The sequence below is a fragment of the Diorhabda sublineata genome, chromosome 9 (genome assembly GCF_026230105.1).
Source record: "Diorhabda sublineata isolate icDioSubl1.1 chromosome 9, icDioSubl1.1, whole genome shotgun sequence".
NCBI lineage: Eukaryota > Metazoa > Arthropoda > Insecta > Coleoptera > Chrysomelidae > Diorhabda > Diorhabda sublineata.
The window spans coordinates 14,338,496-14,363,336 of record NC_079482.1 but is presented as its reverse complement, the minus strand read 5'-3'; the positions used below and the strand labels follow the sequence as shown (position 1 = coordinate 14,363,336).

The 24,841-nt window shown below is 31.2% G+C and overlaps 1 protein-coding gene across 1 annotated transcript; it reads left to right on the top strand.

Moving 5' to 3' along the window:
- The first annotated feature begins 125 nt into the window (after positions 1–125).
- LOC130448873 (peroxisomal N(1)-acetyl-spermine/spermidine oxidase) lies at positions 126–24,841 on the top strand. The gene is made up of 6 exons (XM_056786441.1): positions 126–442; positions 537–1,048; positions 3,797–4,071; positions 14,676–14,984; positions 15,108–15,225; positions 21,699–24,841. The coding sequence occupies exons 1-6, from the start codon at positions 214–216 to the stop codon at positions 21,882–21,884; spliced, it is 1,629 nt and encodes a 542-aa protein (XP_056642419.1). The 5' UTR covers positions 126–213; the 3' UTR covers positions 21,885–24,841.

Below are 24,841 nucleotides of genomic sequence, written 5' to 3'. Positions count from 1 at the left end.
AACTTAATCCCATATCATAGCTTTCGATAATCCGTTAAGTAAGTCTTCTAGCCTAGGGCGTGCTCTGGTGGCAGTTCCTCTCATCACACTTCATTCAACGCTGCCAAATCCTCCTTCTGATAATTGACATTGACACACTTAGAGCATTCATATATTGACATTCAACAGCTGATGGGCCCCTCTAATGAAAGCGTTTGAAAAAATACGAATAAGATGGAAAAAAATGGGGCCCAAGAATCGGATAATAATGTTTGTACTTGTAAAGTAATTATAATCGGTGCGGGCATGGCAGGTCTTTCAGCAGCTTATCATTTAGCCAAAAATAACTTCACTGACTTTAAAATATTAGAAGCTCGAAAAAGAATAGGTGGACGTATTGTTCAAATACCTATTGGAGCGGAAAAAGTTGAACTCGGGGCTAATTGGATTCATGGGGTCTTAGGTTTGTGCACCTATAATATATTTTAAAAACATATATAGGTTAAGTTCGCATTATTATTTGGAAATTGAAGATGATAAACATATATTTTTTTCAGGAAATCCAGTGTATGAATTAGCCATGCAACATGGTTTGGTTGATATAATGGCATATCCAAAACCACATAAAATAGTAGCTGCTACCGAACAAGGAAAGCAAGTTCCATTCGCTATCTTAAGAGAAATTTATGAAGCCTATTTGTGCTTTTTAAAACGTTGTGAAGAGTATTTTATCTCTCAGTATTCGCCCCCTGAGGGTATTGACAGTGTGGGTGATCATTTAAGGTTAGAAATTAGCTTATATTTAGATAAGATTAAAGATGAGGGAGAACGGCGTTTACGAGAAAGCATATTTGAATGTCTGTTGAAAAGAGAGACATGTATTTCAGGCTGTGATGATATGAATGAAATTGATTTATTGGAATTGGGAAGCTATGAGGAATTACAAGGAGGTAATATTGTGTTACCTAATGGGTATAGCTCTATTCTAGAACCCTTGAAAAATGCCATACCAAATGAGAATCTTCTCTTAAACCATCCAGTGAAAACTGTCAAATGGAATATTAAGAAAGTAAGTTAAGTAGTTACACTTATTTATGCTAGATATACTTGAAAAAAATGAAGACTTATTGTGTAAAGCTATTTTGAAAAATCATGTATCAAAAGCGCAATGTAGTGGGTTTCTATAAGTATATACAAAAAGCTAAGGTCTTTTTAATTACTTTCATTATATATAATTACGTTTTTGAATATCACGAAATTTGTATTTTACCAAAATTCTAATTTTCATTTCCGTAAAACCGAAATAATATATTTATCTGAACTTTTAATCAAACATAAATACATTATGGATTAAAAAATAAAATTTTATTCAATTACCTTAACTAATCTCTGAAATTTTCACATCCAACTGGTAAGAAACTTTTCTCATTTTGAAATGACAGGCATTTATTAGTTGATTTATTTCATAGCTGGTACAATTTTGCCAAATATCATATTTATTAATTTTTTGAATTGAAAATGACACTGAAACGTGGAGTTAGCTTATTTGGTGAAGTTTCACCTTTAGGTGTCAATTATTGGAACACTGTCAATAACTGGTGTATTTGCCTTAGTTTAATACAGTCAAAATTAACACAAAATTTTTTCACTTACTAATATTTAAAATAACAAAAGCTTTAGGTTTCTTTCACTGGTTTAATTTTTTTGCTGTGCAATATTTCTGCACAAAATAAATTCTTTTATTCAAAATTGATAATATCACACCAATACTTTTTGCTACTGTTCAAAACAAATAAATTTGGATTTGGATGACCATCTACAGGGTTAGGTTGGATTTATTTTAATTGATTAAAATCACGATTTAAATCAACTGATTTTTTACATAAAAATTATATTTAAAATAAATTTGCTAATTCTTCAGCTTTTAATTCACACAATTATAATATAGTTTATATTTTATAATATCTACCTATTAAACCTAAGAATTAGACAGAACAGTCCAAGTAGTTAAAAAATCAACAAAAAAAACCAATTATTGTTAATTTTCTTTGAAGAATTTATATAAAAATATTATATTTGGACGCCTTTTCTATTCCTAGTTGGTTCCTAAATTTTGCCTGCACAAGACCAAACGTGTTAAAAAGCTGTAGATGTGATTGTACTTACAAACTGTTTTATAGTATGTAGATGCTTTCTAATTCCAGGTATATGTTTTTATACTTTCCACCAGTCAATGCCAGATAATTCTGAGTAAACATTATTTTTTGAAATGGCTCCAACCGAGCATTAAATTGTATGATTAAGTGTGGCAGCCCACTTTGTTCATACATTTCGTCAATCGTTTCCAGCAAGATTTTTCTCATGCTCTGTTAAATTATATGACTTTTTAGATGGGTCCCACATGTGAGTGATGAAATGATATGGTGTTACAGTTTGCTCATATGGATGCCAACAAATGCCTATTTTTTTCTGTTACTGTAGATCTTCAAATGCTATTTCTAACTTCTTCTATTGTTCTACTGCATTAGAGAGAGTAACATTCTTCCTTTGCAAATTATCCAAAGCAATTACCACAAATTTTAAAATATGCAGGTAGTCTTCAACAGCTCATTTAATTCCTACATTTGCAACTTTATTGCAGATATGGTATTCATTTCTATTTTGATTTCTTCACATATTTTGAGTAGCAAATTCCATGGAGAAACATATAATTCCAAGTAAGCAGTGATAGTGTTCCAATGTACATCACTTGGCAGAACAAAGGTTATTAAAGTTAAAGTTATTAAAAATGTCTTTATTCACTGTTTTATTCCCAAATCGTCTAAAAGATATACTTATTAGTAGTTTAGGCCGGTTTTCTGGCGCTCCTTTGATGATTTACGAGTATCTGTAGATGAATTTGTGGCTCCTTTAATTTAATACATTTACAATAACTTTGTAAAGACATATAGCTGTAACTCCCAGAGCAGCTGAAAAACAGGGTATCGATTCATTATGAATGTTAGGCCTTACATTGAGTGACATGTTGGTCTTCAAGGAACAAAAAACATTTAGCCTTTTCTAATAAACTTAGAAATAATAAATTGAATTTTGATAAATAAAAAATTTTTAAAAAATAAAATGAATTTTACGTAACAATAATTTATTTATTTTTTTTTTTTTTAATTAGAATTTGTCGAACCCTGGCAACCAATGACTGAATTTAATGGTTCAGATGATTCCAGATCTATGTAAATCAAAAATTATATCCAAAGCAAGTCCTTATGCCAGAGAGAGAAATACTATAAAAATAAGCTCAGTTTGTTCTTAGATATTCTTTCAAACTCCTTTATGTACATTTATTTGGTCTGTATTTACTGTTTAAATAGATGTTTTTTTGTGCCATCTTTTATCAATAATTTTTTATTCCTTTTTTGTTTTACCTCCATTTTTAGATGAATTTTAACATTAAAAATAATTTTCTACTAGTTTAACTAAATGATTTCTTCTAGATTTTAACTCATTCTTTATATTATTTACACTATACCAATATATTGGTAAGTCCCACAACATTTAATATCTGTCATTGTTCGTAGCTATGGAACTTTGAATTTTGTCTAGCAAGCAAATCTAATTTATATGTTTTTTACTAGTATTATATTAGTAATTTACTCAATAAAATTTTACTCATTGCTCTTAATAGCCATTTATTATAGATAGAACTGCTATATATTTTACTGTAATACAAGAAAATGCCTAATATCAATTTGTTACCTCCACTTAAAGATTGATCTGAATAAAACAATGCTAGTCGTTTATTAATCTCTGTATTTTTTAGAATTGTAATTCTACCTCACAACCTGAAGACAGTGATTCAGATGATTCTGATCGAACTGTTATTGAGTCTTTACCAAATTCAAATAATTGTAGTCGAGAATCTAGCTGTGAAAAGACATTAGATAACAAGCCTCGAGTAGAGGTAATCTGTGATAATGGCAAGAAATTCTTGGGAGAACATTTAATTTGTACATTACCACTAGGAGTACTCAAACATACTGCAGTTAATATGTTTCATCCACCTTTACCTGATTTTAAATTAGAAGCAATAGATAGGTAAGAACTACTTTTTCACATTAAAAGAATTTGTACTGTATTAATCATATTTTAACCTTTTTATATGACTGCATTAAAATAATCCAAACATATTAATGTTCAGTTCTTGAGATTCTAATATTCTTAGTTCATAGTAGCGTTGTGGCCATCAAACACATAAGCCTTCTGCTAGGTCCGTCGTGCTCCACTTGACGTACCAAAGGCTGATGTCCTTTAAGAAGTCGATCAGGCACTTTGGCTGAAACCTTTTGATGTCATTATCAAGCTGTGAGGCTTGCCCAAGTGTTTGAACTGGTATTGTGTGAGCGCTGGGCACTCATAGATGACGTGGTCTGCTGTTTCATCTTCCAAGCACCAGCGCAGCGGCTTTCCGGATCGTTGGTGATGCCCAAGGTGTGGAGATGGTGTCTTATATAACCATGTCCGGTTAAAAGTCCGGTCACTAGTCGGATTTCCCGCCTATCTAATTGGTTGTTTGGTAATAGAGATAGAAGGTTCATCTATGTATACCTTCCCTTGACTATCCATCTTCGTTGATCCCGTAACATTTTTAGCTACACCAACAATGGGTTCTAGCCCCATTGCTTATTGTTATGTTGTTCGAGTGACTGGGCACCTAAACGAGCTGGATCTTTCAGCCATCACTCACCAGCTCTTATAGGACTTACACTTCAGCACTAGCTTATAGCATACCCTTTCGGCCGTTGTAGCTTGTATGGCTAATGTTATATCTCGTTGGTTTGTTGAATATAAGTAACAAAGAAGATTAGAAATGTCTTGAAATCATTCAAAACAAAAATTTTGTTTAAGTTATAAGAACTTTACCCATGTTCTTTTTAATTCAAGTATAACTTTTAAATGAAAAAATCTCATAAATTTGAACTTTTGTCACATGTGTACACTCACTTGAATGGAGGGAAGAAAACACAACAAATCGTCCACCTTTGCTTTATTTCAATCTCATAATCATTTGTGAATGTTTAAGTTTTCATTATGACCTTAAATGTATGTAAATGTACCACCAATAATCAAATATAAAGTATTTATACTATATATTATATACTATATCATTTGTAAAAAAGATATAAAAGAATAATAAGACCAGTGATTGTGTACTCCATGGAAAGAACTGCTATAAATAAAAAGGAAGACCTGAAGATAATCGAGAGAAAAATACTGAGAACTATACGGGACCACATATTACAGGAGATAGAGAGAGAAGATTGGAGAAAAATAAAGAAATAGAAGAAGAACTGGGAGGAGAAAATATAATAAGGAATGTAAAAGCACAGAGGTTAAATTGAGCATTACACATAATGAGAAGGAAACCTACAGAAAAAGTTAGAAGGATAACACAATGAATACCTATATACCAAGATGCAGAGACAGATCAAGAAATACCTGGAGAAACCAAATTGAAGAAAATATCAGAAGAGAAGACTGGAAAACCAAAGCCAAGAGATTAAACGGCATGATGATATCATTTATAACAGATAAAATATTCCTTAATTAGAATTCAGCCCTGCTTGTTTGAATAATAATTTATAACATTAGTTTCTAAAATTTAGCAATCGAAAATTTTCGGGAAACCTATTTTTCTCTACTGTAAAGACTTTTTTAAGTGACAAATATGACAAAAAATTATTGAGATCAATATTATGTCTCTACACCAAACTTCAAAATCATTGATCTACTAAATTTTTTCATATCCCTTTCACAAATTATAGACTAATATTTATAACAAAGACTGCTATGGAAAAAGAAAATTGTATCCATAACAAAATTAATTTGTTGAAATGAACTGTCCAACACTACTTTATTGGATTTGACGGTTTCTAAAAACAATGTTAACAAAGAAAAAAGTTTGTGATTCAGTGTTTTGATTTAAGATAGATAAACATGGTCATTACTTTGTTCAATGAAAGGTATCCAAATACTGCAATGAACAAAAGTACTGCTGGGCGCTCGGTCAAGAGATTTCTCTAATGGAAAGCATTCATTATAAGAAAAAAATTATGAAAACTTGTGATCAAACTGATGTAGATACTTTAGTTGCTTCAAATTCAATAGATCTCTAAATGTTACTTGAAATTCTAAGTACAATTACAAACATTTTTAGATCGTTGCACATGCCAAGGAAGCCGTTTGCCATAAAGAGACCTTCTGAAGAAAATTATCATAATTATTCTCTACAAAAATCAAATAAATTAAAGTGAAAATAGTATATAACTATTACTAAATATATATAATACATACTATAATTTGAAACTAAGAAAAATTTGACTAAAACGAAACGAAAATCACCGCACTATTCAGGGCCGGTTTTAGCATTTTGGCGCCCCTAGAGCCAATAATTTTTTATTTTATGAAAACATCTATGACAAAATTGTAATAGGTTTATATGTTATATAATATATAAGCTTAAACACTACTTGAAGATACAATTTTATCAAAATTTTTGGAGAGTTCACTTGGTTCTGGGCTTAACGAAATGCAATCTCAAATTTCATGTATTAAACAGTGAGCTCACGTTCGTGCGGCTGTAACAAATCAATCTCAAACTCAATCGTGTAATAACTTTCCAGGTATGTTTGACGTTTTTTAACATCAATATAGACAATTTTTGCATCGTAGACGAAACGTGGATCCACCACAACACATCATAGACCAAATAGCAGTTAAAACATTTGAGTTACTTGGGATCAATAAGCACCAAAGTAGATTTTTTTAGGCATTAAAATAATGGCGAACTGTCTATTGATGCTCGTGGTATACTCCACAATGTGAAAATGAAAAATTATTTATTTTAATAATAGATTTTATGACATTTGAATAGATACCAAAATGATATTTGACACATGCATATCTACAGTATTCTTATTTAATGCTAAAATAATAATAATAATTTCAGTAATGAAACCAAAAGTAAAGAACATCATTAGATAAAGACTAGCTCATTCATAGACTAAAAAATACATAAACAAATTGATCCATTATATATTTCATAGAAAATTCTTTACAAAAATTAATTTTCAAAGAAAACTGTATTCACTTTTTTTCGTCTCTAAAATTTTGTTATTTCAAAAATGTTGCCGCCCTTCAAATCATGTCGCCAATGGCCGGGCCTTGCGTGCCAAGGCCTAATCCATCACTGGCACTATTAGAATATTCCCAGTCGGGATAATTCAAGTGAACGAGAGTGCGAAAAGTGGCTAAAATTGTTAAGTAGAATTTAATTTCAAACATAAGCTCTGCGTCAGTATCTCATAACTCTACTCGACTTCCACTATCTATACGTAACGTTTAGGGATGTGATAATTTAATAAAAGTAAGTTGAAAGTCTCAGATATAAGGCTCCACTTATCCCCCTCCTATTTTTGTTCATTTTTCAATACGATTTGAGAATTGTCCTAAAGCTGCCTTCCATAGAAATTGATAAAACTGCGCGATTTATTTTGTTTTTTTAAATATTTTTTCTATCATTCAGAAGGTGTTATTCATAATCTTCTCTCCCATACAAAAAATTATTGTAAAATCTGGGGATATAACAGGTCAATATGACACACTTGTTATGCCCATCTTTCATGAAATTAATTATTTAGCCAATTAGTAATCCTTTGTGTGGAAACTGATTTAACGTTTCTTAAAAAAAAAGAAACACCATTTTTGATAATAGTACTTTCGTTAGAAAAAATTATTAATTTATGGAAATTCTGTTTTGGTTTCGTTCGAAAATACCTCGACTGTATTGTAATTTTAGCTACCACCTTTTAAGGGTAATATATTGAAAATAAATATACAGGGTAATTCATTATGAATGTCCAATCTCGGAAGTGTAGATTTTAGACCTCAAAATATGATGATTCTGCTCAACATGCTCAAATGCTAGTTTCCGAGATACGGGGTGTTCAAAGTTTAAATTTAAATTTTTATTTTCTCATTAATTTTTTATGTTTTCACAATTTCTGTTTGAAAATTGGCAATTTTGCGTTTTTTGGCATGAGGAATCATAATTTGCACTCCAATTTAACATTGCTAATAGAGGGCGCTAGTCACACTTGTTTGTGTTAATTAAATCAAAGTAAACTTTTTTTGGGCTAAACTTACCACTAAAATAATAAAAAAATATTGAAAAGCGTTGAATTCTACAAAAAAAGTTACTCTTCTTTGATTCGTGTAACTCAATCGGCTATCGAGTTATTTGCTTCTAAAAATATTCTTTAAATATGTAACAATAACAAATTTGTAAACAAAAATAAAAAATTTTAAAGCAAATGCTCAAAATGCCCACCATTTACTTCAATACACTTTATGATCCGCTTTCGTAAAGATCTCTTAATATCAAATAATCCTTGTCTATTATTTTTAATTACATTCGCGGCTTCTTCTATTTTCCGTCGCAGTTTTGGAAGAGAAGTAATTTTTTTCTTTGTAAACTAATGCCTTCATTTGCGACCAAATTAAAAAATCCAAAGGATTTAAATCAGGGGCTTTTGGTGGCCAAGCAAACTCACTTCCACGACCAATCCATCGATGCGGAAACTGTTCGTTTAAGTATTGACGAACTTGTAAAGAATAATGTGGTGGTGCTCCGTCGTGCAAAAACCACATATTTTGTCTTAAAGCGAGAGGTATATCCTCTAGTAATTCGTGTAAATGTTCTTGAAGAAAATCTAAATAAAGAGGTCCATTTAAATTGGTTGGCAGCTCAAAAGGAGCTATTAAATACCCACATATTACACCACACCAAATGTTAACCTTAAACTCGTGCTGAAAATGTGTTTTCCTCATAGCATGTGGATTTTCAGAATCCTACAAATTATTATTTTTATAATTAAATATTCCTTGTCTGGTAAATGTTGCCTCATCAGTAAAAAGAATTGTATCCAGAAAATCTGGGTCAACATTTTGTTTATCTTGCAAGAAATGGGCAAATTGTAGACGCTTAGGTAAGTCTTGAGGTAATAAATTCTGAACAGGAGTGTAATGATATGGATGCAATTTTTCCCTCTTCAGTATTCTAAAAATAGATGATTGGCTTATACCTGTTTGCAGACTTAATCGGCAAGTACTGATATCTGGATTCTCCGTAACACAAATTAAAATTTCATCTTCTTCATCGGCAGTGATTTTTTTTGTTGCACCCTGCTCAGTTTTAGAGCGTAAAGACCCCGTTTCACCTAAGCGGTTGTATAGATTTCGGTACAGTTTGTAATTGGGTTGCCTTCGATTTGGGTATAATTGTGAATATCTTCGAGCCGCAGCTGGACCACCATAATTTGACTGAGCAAACACACATCTTTAGTAAAATCAAAACTCTCCAATTACACAAGGAAAATGCTTAATTCGGCATCACGTGATTATAACCGTATTGTGCGATTCTTTGTTATTCACATTGCTTTAGTAATTTATCCACAATTTAAATATTTTATCGCAAAAAGATTCCATTGTTTAACTAAAGTGCAAAAATGGATATTAATGTGGTACTTGCAGAACCAAAAAAAAACACAAAAAACCCAAGTGACTATAGAAAATGCAAAAGAGAAAGAGATAAAAAGGCAAGGTATGTTCTAGTTTTTTGGGGCAGAACGTAGTAAAGTTTATATACATATTTTTTATTTTCATGTATTCTGCTAAAAGTCTTCTTAGATTTCCAGTATGTGGAAGACATAGTGGTACCAAAAATTAACTATGAGAGATATTCGTTTTATTCCTATGAAACAAAATTTTCACAAGACGCTTTCTTACCTAAGTTAATGTCAGTGAAATAACCTACAAGCAGCAGAAGTGTAAAAGAAAAAAATAGTAGAAAGGGTGTCGCTACAAAATACTTAATGGAAATTTTGGATGTTTCAAAAAATATACTGACAATTGCTCAGAACTATATCTCAACAGGCCAGTTGCCTCGGGAAAAGAGAGGAGAAGACAGACGTTCACCTAAGTATGAGGCTTGCAGATGTAGCATAAAAGAATTTATACAGAAGAGGTGTTAGGAATCATTATTGCCAAATCAAAAATATTTACCGAGGGAATTAAATATTAAGAAAATTTTCAGAATATACAATGATTCTGTTGAAGCTCACATGAAAGGAAAGAAATTATTTTTTAGATGCAAAAAATCAAAATTGAGAAGTTGGACGGACTTATGACAGAAAGATAAAATGAGGTCCAATGCTTTTTTCTCAAAACTCAAATAAACTTGTTACTTTATCTTTCGACCGTTAAAAGAACCTAGCTAATCCTAAAATACCTAAGCAATCGGCATACTACAGTCGCCAACTTTATACGTACAGTTTTACAGTAGTAGGCTCTTCAAAGTGCAAGTTAACTACAGACAATGTTTTTATATACACTTAGCAGTACTCGTTAAGTTTGAAAAGTTATATGATGTTCAAAAGCTTTCATCCAAACATTTTGGCGTAAAATTGTCGACGGGGAGAAACTATCTTTTTACAAAAAATTTTGAATCTGAAGGTTGCTGATTAAGTAGCTCTTGCTTCTGAGGATCCCGAAGACTTTTGTCAAGGAAGAAACAATGAAAATGGATAGCTTATGTTCTTGTTATAATTTTTTTCAATATTGTTTATATTTCAAAGAAAATGAAAAACTTCAGAGAGTTTAGGTATAATGTATGTAATTTGCTTATATTTCAATAAAAAATTGTCATTTATGGTCCCTTGTTTGATTAAATTAGTTTAGGTAAAAAAATCCGTTTGCAAACTCGCCATATCCAAAATTAAAATAAAATAAAATCATTGATGAAATCATAATTAGAATTGCAACTAGTGACATCCCTCAATTAGAAAACCACGTTAGCGGACGACTCAGCTATTTTGACTGTAGGAGATTCCCACGAAGAAGCAGCAATCTACCTACGGACATCAATTAATAAAATTAATTATTAGACCAAAAATTGGAGGATAAGTTTAAACAAGAAAAATCGGTACATGTAAATTTGACAATGAACAGGTACCATATGCTAATACAGCAAAATATCTATGGCTAACACTAGATGCGAAGCCACGTTGGAAAACTCACATAATAGAAAAAAGAGAAGAACATAAGATACAAGAAAATGTATAGGTTGCTGGGAAGACAATCCACTCTGTCAATTTATAATAAACTACTTTTATATGAACAAATCCTGAAACCGGTATGGATCTACGGGATTTAAGTATGGGGATGTGCCAGCGAAAGGAACACCTAAATAATCCAAAGATTTCAAAATTAAATGCTAAGGAGTACCGTTGATGCGCTCTGTTACTTTCGAAATTGCGATCTTCATCAGAACCTGGAAATAGACACAGTAAGGCAAGTATCTACTAAACTCGCAAAGAGTCACGAACAGCGGCTCTTGAAACATGTGAACATTGAGCCAATCCAGCTCCTCGTCAATACGAACCTTCAGAGAAGACGAAGCCTTTTGAGTTAGTTTTCCAAGTGGTTAGTGTAAAAGCAGAGGAAAGTGTCGAATTTTATATATTATTGTTAGTGTAGACGATAATAATTGTAGTTATAATAATTGAAGGAACTTCTACTAAGTAAGACCCTTTAGTTTGTTAATTTTTATATTATTTTATTTTATACATAACATAATATATTTATTTCTCAACTCGTTAAGATTACGAAAAAATCTTCTTTTTTACAACATCATTCTCATTATTCTAAACTAATAAATAAGGCCACTGATAAAATAGGTACATAGTAATTTTTTTATAATGTATTACCTTTCTTAACATAGTTTACAGACACTTATAGTAATTCAGGATAGAGCAAAATTATTCATTGATCGTGATAATGATCAGATCACAATGTTAGGGAGATCTTCCAGGTTTTCTTAAAAAAAGTAGCAAAACACGAGAGTTGTTAAGTGTTTTATTAAGGTATATAGAAAAAAGTTTTTAATAATATGAATGTGAACAGTTTTACTTAATTTTCTCAAAATTGTTTCAAATAATATCCATATATCAAAACTCGCCTCGCTATGATACAACTTAATTGAGAAGGAAAATATTTATCCAAGTAAAATCAATGAAGGGATCAGCGCTATAGTGAAAATTTGCAGTTCTAAAATCGTGAAGTAGACTAAGACGGAGAAGTAAAAATAATTTTCTTGAAATTTGTTGATGATACCGGAAAAACATTTCCAATGTAAGATATGAAAGCTTACTAAAAAAAGTAATTAAGATCAAAAGGGTATATTACCCTTTCCCTTCTCTTTTAAAATATATATTAAAAAAAGATATACGCCAATTTTCTTTTAATCTCAGCTAGAGCGTAATTGTTTTTTTAGTTTTGAAGTCTAGTTATATAAAAAAGGAAGTTTTATGATTAAAGTTTACAAATTAGAGTCATATAGAGTGAGTTTTATGTATGGAACGCCTCAATTATCTTGGAAACGGCTTGTATAATTTTCATAAATTTTTGTGCGCAAGGGTCTTGTAATACGGCCGGTATAATAGTAGTATCTACACTGTTGTCAGATCTTTACTTTTTCTGGAAAAATAATAAACTTTGTTTTTCAAATAGATCACCCTATATATTTTGTGTTTTTAGAAATCCTTAAGAAATACTGATTATTTTTTATGTTATATTCTCTATACCTAAATTCTACCATTTCGAAGTTAGAGCTACATTTACAGTATCTCCACCAAAGTTACAATAAATATTTACATTTAGATGACTACGATTGAATAAACTCGTTTAATTTGAATAATCTTTAATAATTTATGTGCTAATAGAAATCTCGTAACAAGGTCTAGTGTCAGTAAGTTAGTGAAAAATTTAACGAAACTGGGACGGTAAAATATTTATACAAATCATGGCGCAGAAAACCTACAACAACTGAAGACAAATCTTTAAATGTTTGTGTCATGTTAGAAGTAGATCCTCATTTGTGAAGTAGAAAAATCACGAATTTGGGAAAACATACAGTTAAGGCGATTACAGCAGATGCTCATAATGTTGTCCATTTACTTAAATACAAATCATGCAATTTTTAAAACTTTGCAATATATTTTGCAACCTCCCTGACTGACAATTCTTCTTATCTCTGTGGTAATCCTATCTTTTAATTCGTGAATGTTGGCAGGCTTTGTTTTATAAACGATGTTTTTTAAGTCTAAATAAAAGTCTAAGAAATAGTCTAAGGATTTGTATCGGGTTATTCGATAAAACCTTGCCTTCTAATCCATCTTCTGGGAAACACATCACTTAGGTATTGCCTCACCACACAAGCACAGTGAAGTGGAGCACCATCTTGTTGTAGCCGAATATTGTAGTTTCGGATATTGTTATTGTCTGAAAGTTTCTAATAATGAAGTTATTTTATATGTAATAGAAAATACTTGGATTTGGAAATATCCGAGCCAACTCAGGTATAATACTATTTTCCAATAAATCTAAATACGCCGAAAAATTTAAGTTGTCCTCAATAAAGTATCTACAATTATGTCAATTTACGTTTCCATTAATACATAAATTTTGCTTATCGCAATACATAACATTACTTAAAAAATTTGGATTGTTTTGATTGTAACATTTTTCCATCATTAGGTCTGCAAACTCTTCACGACTATCAAAATCGCCATTTGTCAACTCTTGAACAAACGTTACTTTGTATGGATGGAATTTATGATCACCTAAAATTTTCATAACGGATGTTAGGACAGGACACAAACATCTAAAGATTTGTTTTCAGTTGATGCAGTTTTTCTTTGCCTTGATTTGGATAAATCTTTTACTGAACCTGTTTCGTTAAAGTTTTTTCAGTTATTTGCTGACAGTACATCTTGTTATGATATTTTGGTTAGGATATAAATTATTAAAAATATTACACGTTTCTTGTTGACTTCTACGCCTATCACCATATCCTAATTTCATCAAAATATCAATTCGTTGTTTTTCAGAGGAATGATCCATTGTGACTTTCAATAAACTTCAACAATAATAATTTATTGAAACGTCAAACTTGTTATTGTAGTAAATGTATTATTTTAACTTTGGTGGAGATACTATAAATGTAGCTATAACTTCGAAATTATGGCATTTCGTTATAGGGAATATTAGATGAAAAATAATAAGTATTTCTTGAGGTTTTTTAATTTCCTTTAATTTAAGTAATTTAAGGAGAAAACATTTCATAAAACATATACAGAGTATACAAATTTTCAAGTATTACTTATAATTGATAAACAATACTGTGATTTTACATGTGAAATATGAAAATACAGACATATTTAATATTGATTCCAAAGAAAAAGATTATTAAAATGTTTCTGTTGTTCAACTGCTGGTAAATAAATTATAGTAACAGATTTGTTATTTTTTTGTACCCAGATCTAGTAAATCCTCTAAAAATATGAAAATAGAGAAGAAAGAAGGCGGCCAAATGCAAAATTGCATTTTATAATGCTATATACATGAATACCTTTACGTCTAAATTAATCGTAATTATGTTTTAAAATATCAAAATTTAATGTGATGATTTTCTACAACGGATTTCAGTCCCAGTCGTTGTATGTCTTGAACATATATAACTAAAATATAAAAATATCTCTATAACTAACTATTCTTCTGTTATTTTTTTGAATTGTTATTTTCAGGTTACTATTTGGAACTGTAAATAAAATTTTATTGGAATACGAAAGGCCATTTCTACATCCTAATATCACAGAAGTGCTTTTACTTTGGAATACTGAATCGGATAAAACCTCCGATATTAGTAAAAACTGGTTTAAAAAAATTTATTCGTTTACAAAAATAAGCGAAACAGTAATATTAGGATGGATATCTGGTAAAGAGGCTGAATATATGGAAACATTGTCAAATGACGTTATTATAGAAACATGCACGAAAATATTGAGAAAATTTCTCAATGATCCATTTATACCTAAACCAAAAGGTTGTATATGGTAAGTATTTCAAATTACAAACTTTGTTGTTCTAACTGTGAGGTAACAAAATAGTGAAATAGGAATAAATATGAAAAGTTACTTGATACAATGGTGCTAGTTCATCTTCAATATTTGTTTCAGTACTGGTTGGCACAAACAACAGTATACCAGAGGTTCATATACAGCAATAGCAGTAGGCGCATCACAAATAGATATAGAATATCTAGCACAACCTATATTTGATGAACAAGAAAAAGAGGTGGGTCTGCCACATAGTTGCTTAAATTAAAATATTGATATTTTACTAAACATAATTTGTTCAGTATCTCTTCATAGGTACAATGGTACAAATTATTCAAAGTAAATTCTCACTTATAAATAATTAAATTTAAAACTACTGGGTAAAAATTGTTAAACTAAAAAAAAATTATTAATTCGAGTTCAAAACGTCCTGCGACTTTGTCCAATGCCTAATTGCTACTTTTTCTTGTAGCTTTTATTCTCATCGTTCAATTCTCGTACACACTCATTGATTTTTTTATTCATCATCATTTATGCATCAATGATCTCCTCACGTGCCCATGCCAAATCAACTGCTTTTCTTAAATATATTCTATAATTGTTTGTTTCAGGTTCATTTGTTCTTGCTTCCATTTGTTTCTTTTATTTTCCACGTTTCCGATCTATATACCAACGTATTTCTAATCATTGCATTTGTAGTTCCTCAGTTTTCAATGTCAGTACTTCTCAGTATTCCATTTAGTTATTGTTCTTGCTCTGTTTATTCTGCATTGTGTATCATCTATTCCATCTTTGTCAAAAATAATTCCTAGATATTTATAGTTCTCACATCTCGCTATAATGTCGTTATTTTCTAATTGTATATCTGCAGTCCCAATTTTCCATACTCTTCCTTTAGTTTGCGAGCCATGTATTCTAAGTCATCTCTGTCATTTGCGCATATTACCTGTTCATCTGCAAACTGAAGGGTGTACAACTAGTTGTCATTGTCGATTTCGATCCCCATTCCTTTGCATTTCTTAGTCCGAGATTAAGTTAAGTGGAATTATTGGTATCGTTGGTAATATTCATACTGAACACACTGAGAGACACATATTTAGATAACCAACTTATCGTCTTCAGAGAGGGAACGTGAACTAAAACCTAATAACTTGACTTACCTACCTATTTTATACTGAATTTTCCCACTCTCGCAAAAATTAGTTCCAATGGGAAAACCTCCTTAGTGGGAATCTTCACATTTATTCCTCTATGGAGCGGGCTGTAAGGATTTGCCCCTTATTTATAATAAGTACAAAGGTCCTGTCTTCTTTGAAAGAGGGCTGAAAAAATTCCGTCCACTCCTGGAGACTTAAGCGGTTGAAAGGTGTTTAAAGCCCATTTTATTCGTACTTGTTTTGCAATTGCTGCAGTTTTTCTTATAGTTTTTTTAACCATTTTGTTTTCAACGGCTTGTATTGACTTCGCCCTTCGCTAAGACTTTGTGAAGTTTTGAAGGCGTAGAGTCAATATCCTCGCAGAATTATCTGAAGCTTTGTCGTTTTTTTTTATTGTAGGTAGTGAGTTTTCTGGTGTAGCTCTGGCAGTCCCCGGAACACGTTGCTCTATTAAAGAGGTTCCATGTTTAGATTCTTAACTTGGATAGATGATCATTTCACCAGGGAACATCGCTACCTTTTTTGTATGGTACAACTCGATTCGTATGCATCAAGTATGGCCTCATTTACTTCTTTGAAATCTTCCTCCAGATTCAGTTCATGTCTAGCCTTTCTGATTTGGATGTGCATCAAATTATAATGTAGATTGGTATTGTATGTTTCTCAATCGGTTTTTCTTGGATTCGTGCTGAGTTCTGGCTCAGTGGAATCGATCTCTAGTCTAAACATGATTATTCTATGATCAGAGAGAGAGGGCTCGTTCGATACCTTCCAGTTTTTTATCTGTTCTTTTAGGTTCGATTTACTTAATATTATGTCTAAAACTTCTTCCCTTACTCTTGTTACAAATGTTCTTGTGTTCCCTACATTGTGTATGTAAAGATTATTAGTTAAAATATATTCTAAGAGTTGCTTACCTCTGAGGTTGGTATCTTTGTGATGTGTTGTATGCATTTCCATCAGACCCTAGGAATATTGGTTGCTTCTTTCTCTGACAGTAATAGGAACTTTTGAAACATATATTTTGAAAAGTGTTGGTGAGTTGCAGCACCCTTGTCTCAGGCCTTTGTTTACTGTGAGGAATTCCGATACTTTATTTCTGATTTTTACTACAGATTTAATATCTTTATATAAGCTCTTAATATCCTCTGTGAGGGTATGATTAATGTTGATATTCTCAAGAGCTTCCCATAATTTTGATATTGGTATGTTAACGTAGGCCTTTTGTAAATCTATAAACATGAGGTGTACTGGTCTGTTTATTTCTGTTTTATACTCTATCAACTGCTTTAAAGGGAAAACGTCTGTACAGGACCTACTAGCTCTATTCTTGTTCTTTGGTATTAGTGTATTCCTGTTCTATCATATCCCTTATTATTCTTATATATACCCTGCTTATTGTACTTGTCCTTTTATGTATAGATGTGATGTAAGCTGTTTTCCAGTGTTCGGCTATATTTTCACCATTTGTCTATTTTGTAAAAATATTAAAAAGTAATGATTGAAAGGCTTAACATTTTTTATTAGTTCAGCATTAATCCCACCTGGTCCCGCGATTCTCCTATTTCTGCTGAATCTATATGTATCTCTCCTCCTTCAATTTGTATGTCTGTCTGTATTTTCGCTGAATATATTCAGATCTATCTTCGATCAGAAGTGTACAATAAAGCTGATCCCAAGCATCAGGTGGCCCATATACTTTTCCCCAAACTTGTAAGAGTTATCAAAAAACTTTAATTAACAAAGTTCTTTGTAATCAGAGGAATTTTTATATTAGTAACTTTTGGATTATACAGGGTGTCCCAATTCTTTAGTATCTATGACAACTTTGGAATTTTAAATAGAACACTGTATATTTTATTGCGTTGTTTGAATTGGTAGTGAAATCAAATGTAACTTTCGGAAGACATACCTATTTGATTTCCGAATGTTTAGGAAATATTTGAGGAATTTAAACAGAAAACTTGAGTTTATTGAATTTTTGTGATTTTCGAGACTAGAATCATACTGGGTGCCTTTTTCACTGTACGAGTTTCGAATTTTGTGAATATGAAAACTCATTTTTTTAAATGGCACATCTTCTATATTATACCTTTAATAGAACGCGTATAGAAATAAAAATAATTTCATACATACATCTTCTATACCTGTATATAATGGTTGTAGAATTATTTGAGTTTTTCTCATTTTTTCGCCCATTCTATATTGAAAATAATGTTGACACAGATTATTGCATTTTTGAAAAAAACCAAATTTTTATCAAACCAAAAAGCTATGAAAATATCGTATCCTTAATACAATATTTTTATTCGGAATAATTCAAAGAAACATTTTATTGACATCTCGAGAGATTTAAAGTAGGAAAATGGAAAAAATTAATAGATTTAATTAAAATACCCAAATCATATTTAAAGAACGGCATTTTACTTTTTGTTTTCTATGTATCCCCCATTTTTTGCAATGCTGGTAGTATCCTTGCACGGCTTCGGATTGTCTCTCGTACTGCACCAGTTTGATTGAACTAATTAATTCTGCCACTCTATAATTATTTCTATTTTGTATACCCTATTTTTTAGTGCTCCACCATAAAATCTATCGGCTTTAAATCAGGACTAATAGGAGGCCATGCAAATGTCTCATTTCTACAGATAGTTATATAACGTAGATAATTTGTTACAGGTTGAACACAATGATATGGAGCACTGACTTCCTTAAAAACCATAATTTTGCGGCAATCTGTTTATTTCAGCTTCTATTTCATTTCTGATCAAATTAAAATACCTTTCAGCGTCTCATCGTAAAAAATAGGACCTAGTACTAGGTTCCTTATAATGGCACGCCAAACTTTGACGCTACGATGCCCTTGCCTCTTAATTTTTCTTATAATATCATTGTTTATTCGAGACCAGCTGTGGCAATTTTTTCAGTTTTTTTTGCATTCCAGCCGTTGTGAAAATACCTTCGTTCGTTCGGAATATAATTTCAAAAATTTGTCCCTCATATTGTAAATTCATTATTGCTTCACACAACTCCAGCCTTTTTTGATAATCTGCATCCAATAGAAACTGCACCGGGAAAAACTCAAAGAGCTTAAACTGATTAATTTTTAATGCACAATGTATGCTACCCCTACCCTAGGTCACGTTTAGCATCTCTTAAGGAATTATCAGGATTTTCCCGGAAATATAACAAAATATCCAATTGTCGGTTTTTCGTCAATATAATATTTGGTCTGTTGCGTTATTTTTGTCATCAAAGTCTTTTAGAATGCGTGTAAATATTTTTTTTCCTGGAATTATGTTGTTGGAAAAACGTCTTCCATATTCTCTTAGGGCAAGGGCTAAACTTGTACTATTTGTGATATAGCATTTATATATTTCATCTTCCTTCTTCTGTATGTCTATGTAAAACCATTTTTGTTTTATTTTAAATTGAATCTTCTTTGATTTATCGAAATCATTCTTCTTTTTATAAAGGTATAATATACAGAATGTGCCATTTCAAATATATTTACACTCTTCGAAACTCATACAGTAAAAAAAGACATCCGGTATGATTTTAGTCTCGAAAATCACAAACATTCAATAAACTCAAGTTTTGTGTTTAAATTCATTTAGCAAATGATACCAGTTAGCCTCATTTTTATTTTGCGGAATTTTCCAAATTAATGATTTTTGAATAAAAATTGAAATAACCTTAAATATTTCCTAAACCGTGCGGAAATCACATAGTTATAAAAATTACGTTTGTTTTTACCACTAAATCAAAAAACGCAATAAAATGTTTGAAATTTGAAATTTGAGGTCGATACTGAAGAATTTGGACACCCTTATAATTCAAAAGTCAATAATCTAAAAATTCCTTTAAATACAAAAAATTCGTGAAATTAGAATTTTTTGATAACTGTTACAGGTTTGGAGAAAAGTAGATGGGTCACCTTATGTTTGATAACCTGCACGCCTTTGTGTTTGAAATGTCCATTGCCCTGTTAATTATAAATACAATACATTGGAAGTGGTGATTCTTAAACATATTATAGCATGTTGGAATTCAAATATTTATTCCATAATTTAAGGTTTGTGACTTACTATGAGGTTGGCAACTAAGTACTTTCGCTTTTTACTGATAGAGAGCGTTGCTTTATTTTTTTGAATAACTTATGTTAGTGCTGTACTTTGCCGTTTTTCACTTGATACTGGTCACATTGACGTAACTTCAGAAGCAAGTAGTGCGTGATATTTATTAAAGCTATTAGTTGTGAGTTAATTTTGAATGGAGTACAGAAACGAACATTTCCGGCATATTTTACTTTTTTATTTCCGTAAAGGAAAGAAAGCTGCTGCGGCTCACAAAGAAATATGTGAAGTTTATTGTAATTATTACTCAACATAGCGCACGTTTCAGAATTAATATAAAAAACTCCATTCTGGAGAATTTACCTTCGAAGATGAGCAACGTTCTGACTGGCCTACTGAAGTTGATGCTGAGCAAAATAGAAGTTATAATTGAAGAAGATCGTTATACAACAGCTATTCGAGAGTTTGCGTTTAATAAAATGAATTCTACCCTTCCTTCACTGGTGGTGAAACATGGGTCCTGTGCAGTAACATGGTTCGAAAACGATCATGGAGCATATACGATGAACCAGCACAAACCACATCGAAGGATGAAAAACAACACAAAAGCTCATGATGTCAGTTTGGTGGGATTACAAAGCTGCTTCCTAGGGACCAAACGATCAATTCTGATGTTTACTGTCAACAATTAATGAAACTGGATGAAGCATTGAAAGAAAAACGACCAGAATTGTCAAATCGGAAAGGTTCAGTGTTTCACCATGATAATGCAAGGCCTCACACATATTTGGTAACAGGTGGGAATTTATTGGAGCTTAGCTGGGAAGTGATCCCCCATACAGCCCTGATCTAGCACCATCTGATTACCATTTATTACGAAGTTTACAGAATTCTTTAAATGATCATACTTTCACAAATAACGATGACCTTCAATCACACCTGCATCAGTTTTTTGCTGACAGGGTCCAGAAATTTGATGAGCGCGGAATCATGAGACTGAAAGAAAGATTAAATAAAATCATTGAGTAAAATGAAAAATATGCAATTGATTAAAAACTATTCTTTGTTATAAATAAGTGTTTTATTTTATACTAGCAAATCGACATCACTTTGTCGCCAACCCATATTTTAAATTTTGTTTTTTTTGAATACACCTGTCCACTTTTTTCCCTTTCTCTAGTGAGAATTAATTTAAAACATATAAAAACACTCCAGAATATTTGAAAAATACATAATCATATAGGCAAAGTGGTAAGTTACAGGGGAAGGCATAATATACATACTCGTACACAAGGAAAACCAGATACTTCAGTACAAGCTAGTTAGTCCAGCTAAAGCTTATCCTTACTGCCTTTTTTTAGTAAAAGATGTATAAAAGCGAAAAGTGACGAATTTCTACTACCGGTCTACTATCTCAAAAAATTATTTAAAATGTATATAGAAGTATGATATCAACAATAGTATTTTTTATTTTTTAGCCCGTTCTTCTGTTTGCGGGCGAACATACACACAGCAGCTTTTATTCCACTGTACACGGAGCCTATTTAAGTGGTAGGACAGCAGCACAAATTATCATGACCGCTGATCATTCCGAAGAAATAATAGTAGATTGCGGAGACGCCACTGACTTGAGTTCGTGGGTACAAGGAATCTGTCTAGATTGAAAATGCCTTAAATAGTCTTTCAGTGAGCTAATAGGATTGAAGGATGCTCAGGAGTGAGATTTTCCGAATTTATTGTATTATATTTATTATTCATTTATTAGTAGAATTACTGGATATACATCGAATAATTTTAAAGTATTGATCACTTTGGACGCCACATTTTTTTAGGTTAAAACTTTGAGTCGGTTTTAACGTGACATATCATCAATTCAATAGTTACACATGAAAGTATTACATTAGATTTTTTTGGATAAAACTTATTGTCAAAATACCAAAAAAATTGCAGTATTTCCATCAAATGGAGGTGTAGACAAATATATTCCTTGTAATAACTGAACAATTATCTAAGAGTTGACGAATATGGTGATACTGGTTAATCATTTAAATTCATGCCATGAGATAACTCCATTATTTCAGATCTTTTAATTGCAATGAAAAGTAGCTTTGAGAGGAAAGTTTATGGTAAATATATATAACACCATGTTCGTTATTTTATCGTAGTTTATCTTTGCATGTTTATATGTAGCAAATCATTTAAGAGGATAAAACCTTATAAAACACTCCATCTATGCCAAGATATGGATCCTAACAATGCAATGAACTTTAGATTCAATAGTCCAGTTAGCCTATTTCCTCTAAAAACTTTGGAAAAATACACCAGAGGCAGCTCTATTGGGGATACATATTTTTTGATTGCTCTTTTAAGAGTAACATTGTACATACACAAAATAAATGGAATTGATAGAAGTTGATTTATAGGATATCAAACATAAGGTAACCAAACCCGTAAGAGTTATCAAAAAGGAATTTTTAGATTATAGACTTTAGGATTATACACTGTGCCCCAATTCTTCAGTATCGACATCAATTTTGGAATTTTAAATGGAACACCCTATATTTTATTGCGTTTTTTTGATTTAGTAGTAAAAACAATTTCAGAACACCAACCTATTTGATTCCCGCACGATTTAGGAAATATTGAAGGTTATTTGAATTTTTATTGAAAAATCATTATATTATTTGAAAAATTCCGCAAAATAAAAAGGAATTGAATTTTTGTGATTTTCGAGACTAGAATCATACTGGGTGTCTTTTTTTACTGTATGAGTTTTGAAGAGCGCACATCTAAATAAGAATAATTTTTCCCATTTTTTCCCTCATTCTATATCGAAAATAAAGTAACACCACGATTATTGCATTTTTGGAAAAAACTAAATAGATAATTTTAATAAAAACCAGAAAGCTGTTAAAATATCGTACTCTTAAATAGATATTTTTATTGAGAATAATTCAAGGAATATCACCTTATTTGAAAACCATGCTACAGAAAAAAACTGTCTTCAAATATCATATGGTAGGCATAGGTATCTAATGGATTTCTATTATTTTGCTAATAGAGAGCTTGAAATCAATGAAGCTTAAAATGCCCTCATAAAAAAACAAAAAATATTATATTTTGGATGACAGTTAAGGTAGCCGTGTGAATCATGTAATTAGTTCTAGTTTTAATTTTTGTTCAATTAGTAAAGGAAAAAGATTAAATTTAAAATACAAGCTAAAATGATTTTACATAGATATACACAAGAAGGAAGATGAAATCTTTATGAATACAATATCAGAAATTATAAAAGTTCAGCCCTTGCCTGCCCTAAGAGAATATGGAAGACGTTTTCCCAACAACCGAATTCCAGGAAAAAAATATTTACACGCATTCTTAAAGACTTGACCGAACATGAAGTGTTGAAAAGTAACAAAAATAACGCAACAGACCAAATATTACATTGACGGAAAACCGACAATTGGATATTTTGTTATATTTCCAGGAAAATCCTGATAATTCCTTAAGAGATGCTAAACGTGACCTAGGATATAAGTAGCATACATTGTGCATTAAAAATTAATCACTTTGAGTTCTTAGAGTTTCTCTTGAGTTTCGGGAAACAACAATGGACTTACAATTTGAGAGATAAATTTTTGAAAATGTATTTTGAATGGACGAAGGTATTTTCACAACTGCTGGAATACAAAAAACAGAAAAAAATGCCACAGATGGTCTCGAACAAACAATCATATAACAAAAAAATTAAGAGGCAAGGGCATCGTAGCGTCAAAGTTTGCCGTGCGATTATAAGGAACTTAGAACTAGATCCTATGTTTTATGATGAAGCGTTGAAAGGTATTTTCATTTGAGCAGATATATAGAAACTGAAATAAATAGATTGCTGCAAAATTATGGAGAAAACAAGGTTTTTCATGAATACAGTGCTCCATATCATTGTGTTAAACTTGTAATAAATTATCTACGTCAGTCCTGATTTAATGCCGATGGATTTTTTTGTATGGCACTTCAAAAAATAAGTTATACAAAAATAGAAATAATTATCAAGTGGCAGAACTGAAAGAAAAAATTCGAGAGGAAATTAGTTATCTCCAATCCAAAGCACCTGCATTGCAAAAAACTGGGGGATTCATAGAAAACAAATTGTGAAATGTCCGTCTTTAAATATGATTCGGGTATTTTAATTGAGTGTATTTCATTTATTTTCTGCATATTAATACTTTAAATCTCTCTAAATGTGAATAAAATGTTTCTTTGAATTATTGCTAATAAAAATATTTTTGTTTTTGATAAATATTTTCTATTTAGTTTTTCCCAAAGATACAATACTAAGTGTGTTACATTATTTCAATATAGAATCGACGAAAAAATGAGAAAAAGTCAAATAATTCCACAACCATTATATATAGATATAGGGAACTATGATATTTTCAGTAAGCAGAGTATCGATAGATCTTGATAAAAGCCTAACAATTTCTTAAAATTACGGATGATGCCTTGATTCAATAGTTGCACTTGGGAAGTGTATTCAGCGGAAATGTAGAAGAATATTTTTATGGGCAGCGCAATTGTCTAAAGAGAGTAAAATTTGCCACTTTTGTTGTTAACAGTTAAAAAA

Excerpts from the sequence above, each read along its gene's own strand:
- LOC130448873 (XM_056786441.1), top strand. The coding sequence starts at position 214 with ATGGAAAAAAATGGGGCCCAAGAATCGGATAATAATGTTTGTACTTGT. Across the intron at positions 443-536 it reads TTGGATTCATGGGGTCTTAG|GAAATCCAGTGTATGAATTA; the intron begins GTTTGTGCACCT and ends TATTTTTTTCAG. Across the intron at positions 14,985-15,107 it reads AAACCAAAAGGTTGTATATG|TACTGGTTGGCACAAACAAC; the intron begins GTAAGTATTTCA and ends TATTTGTTTCAG.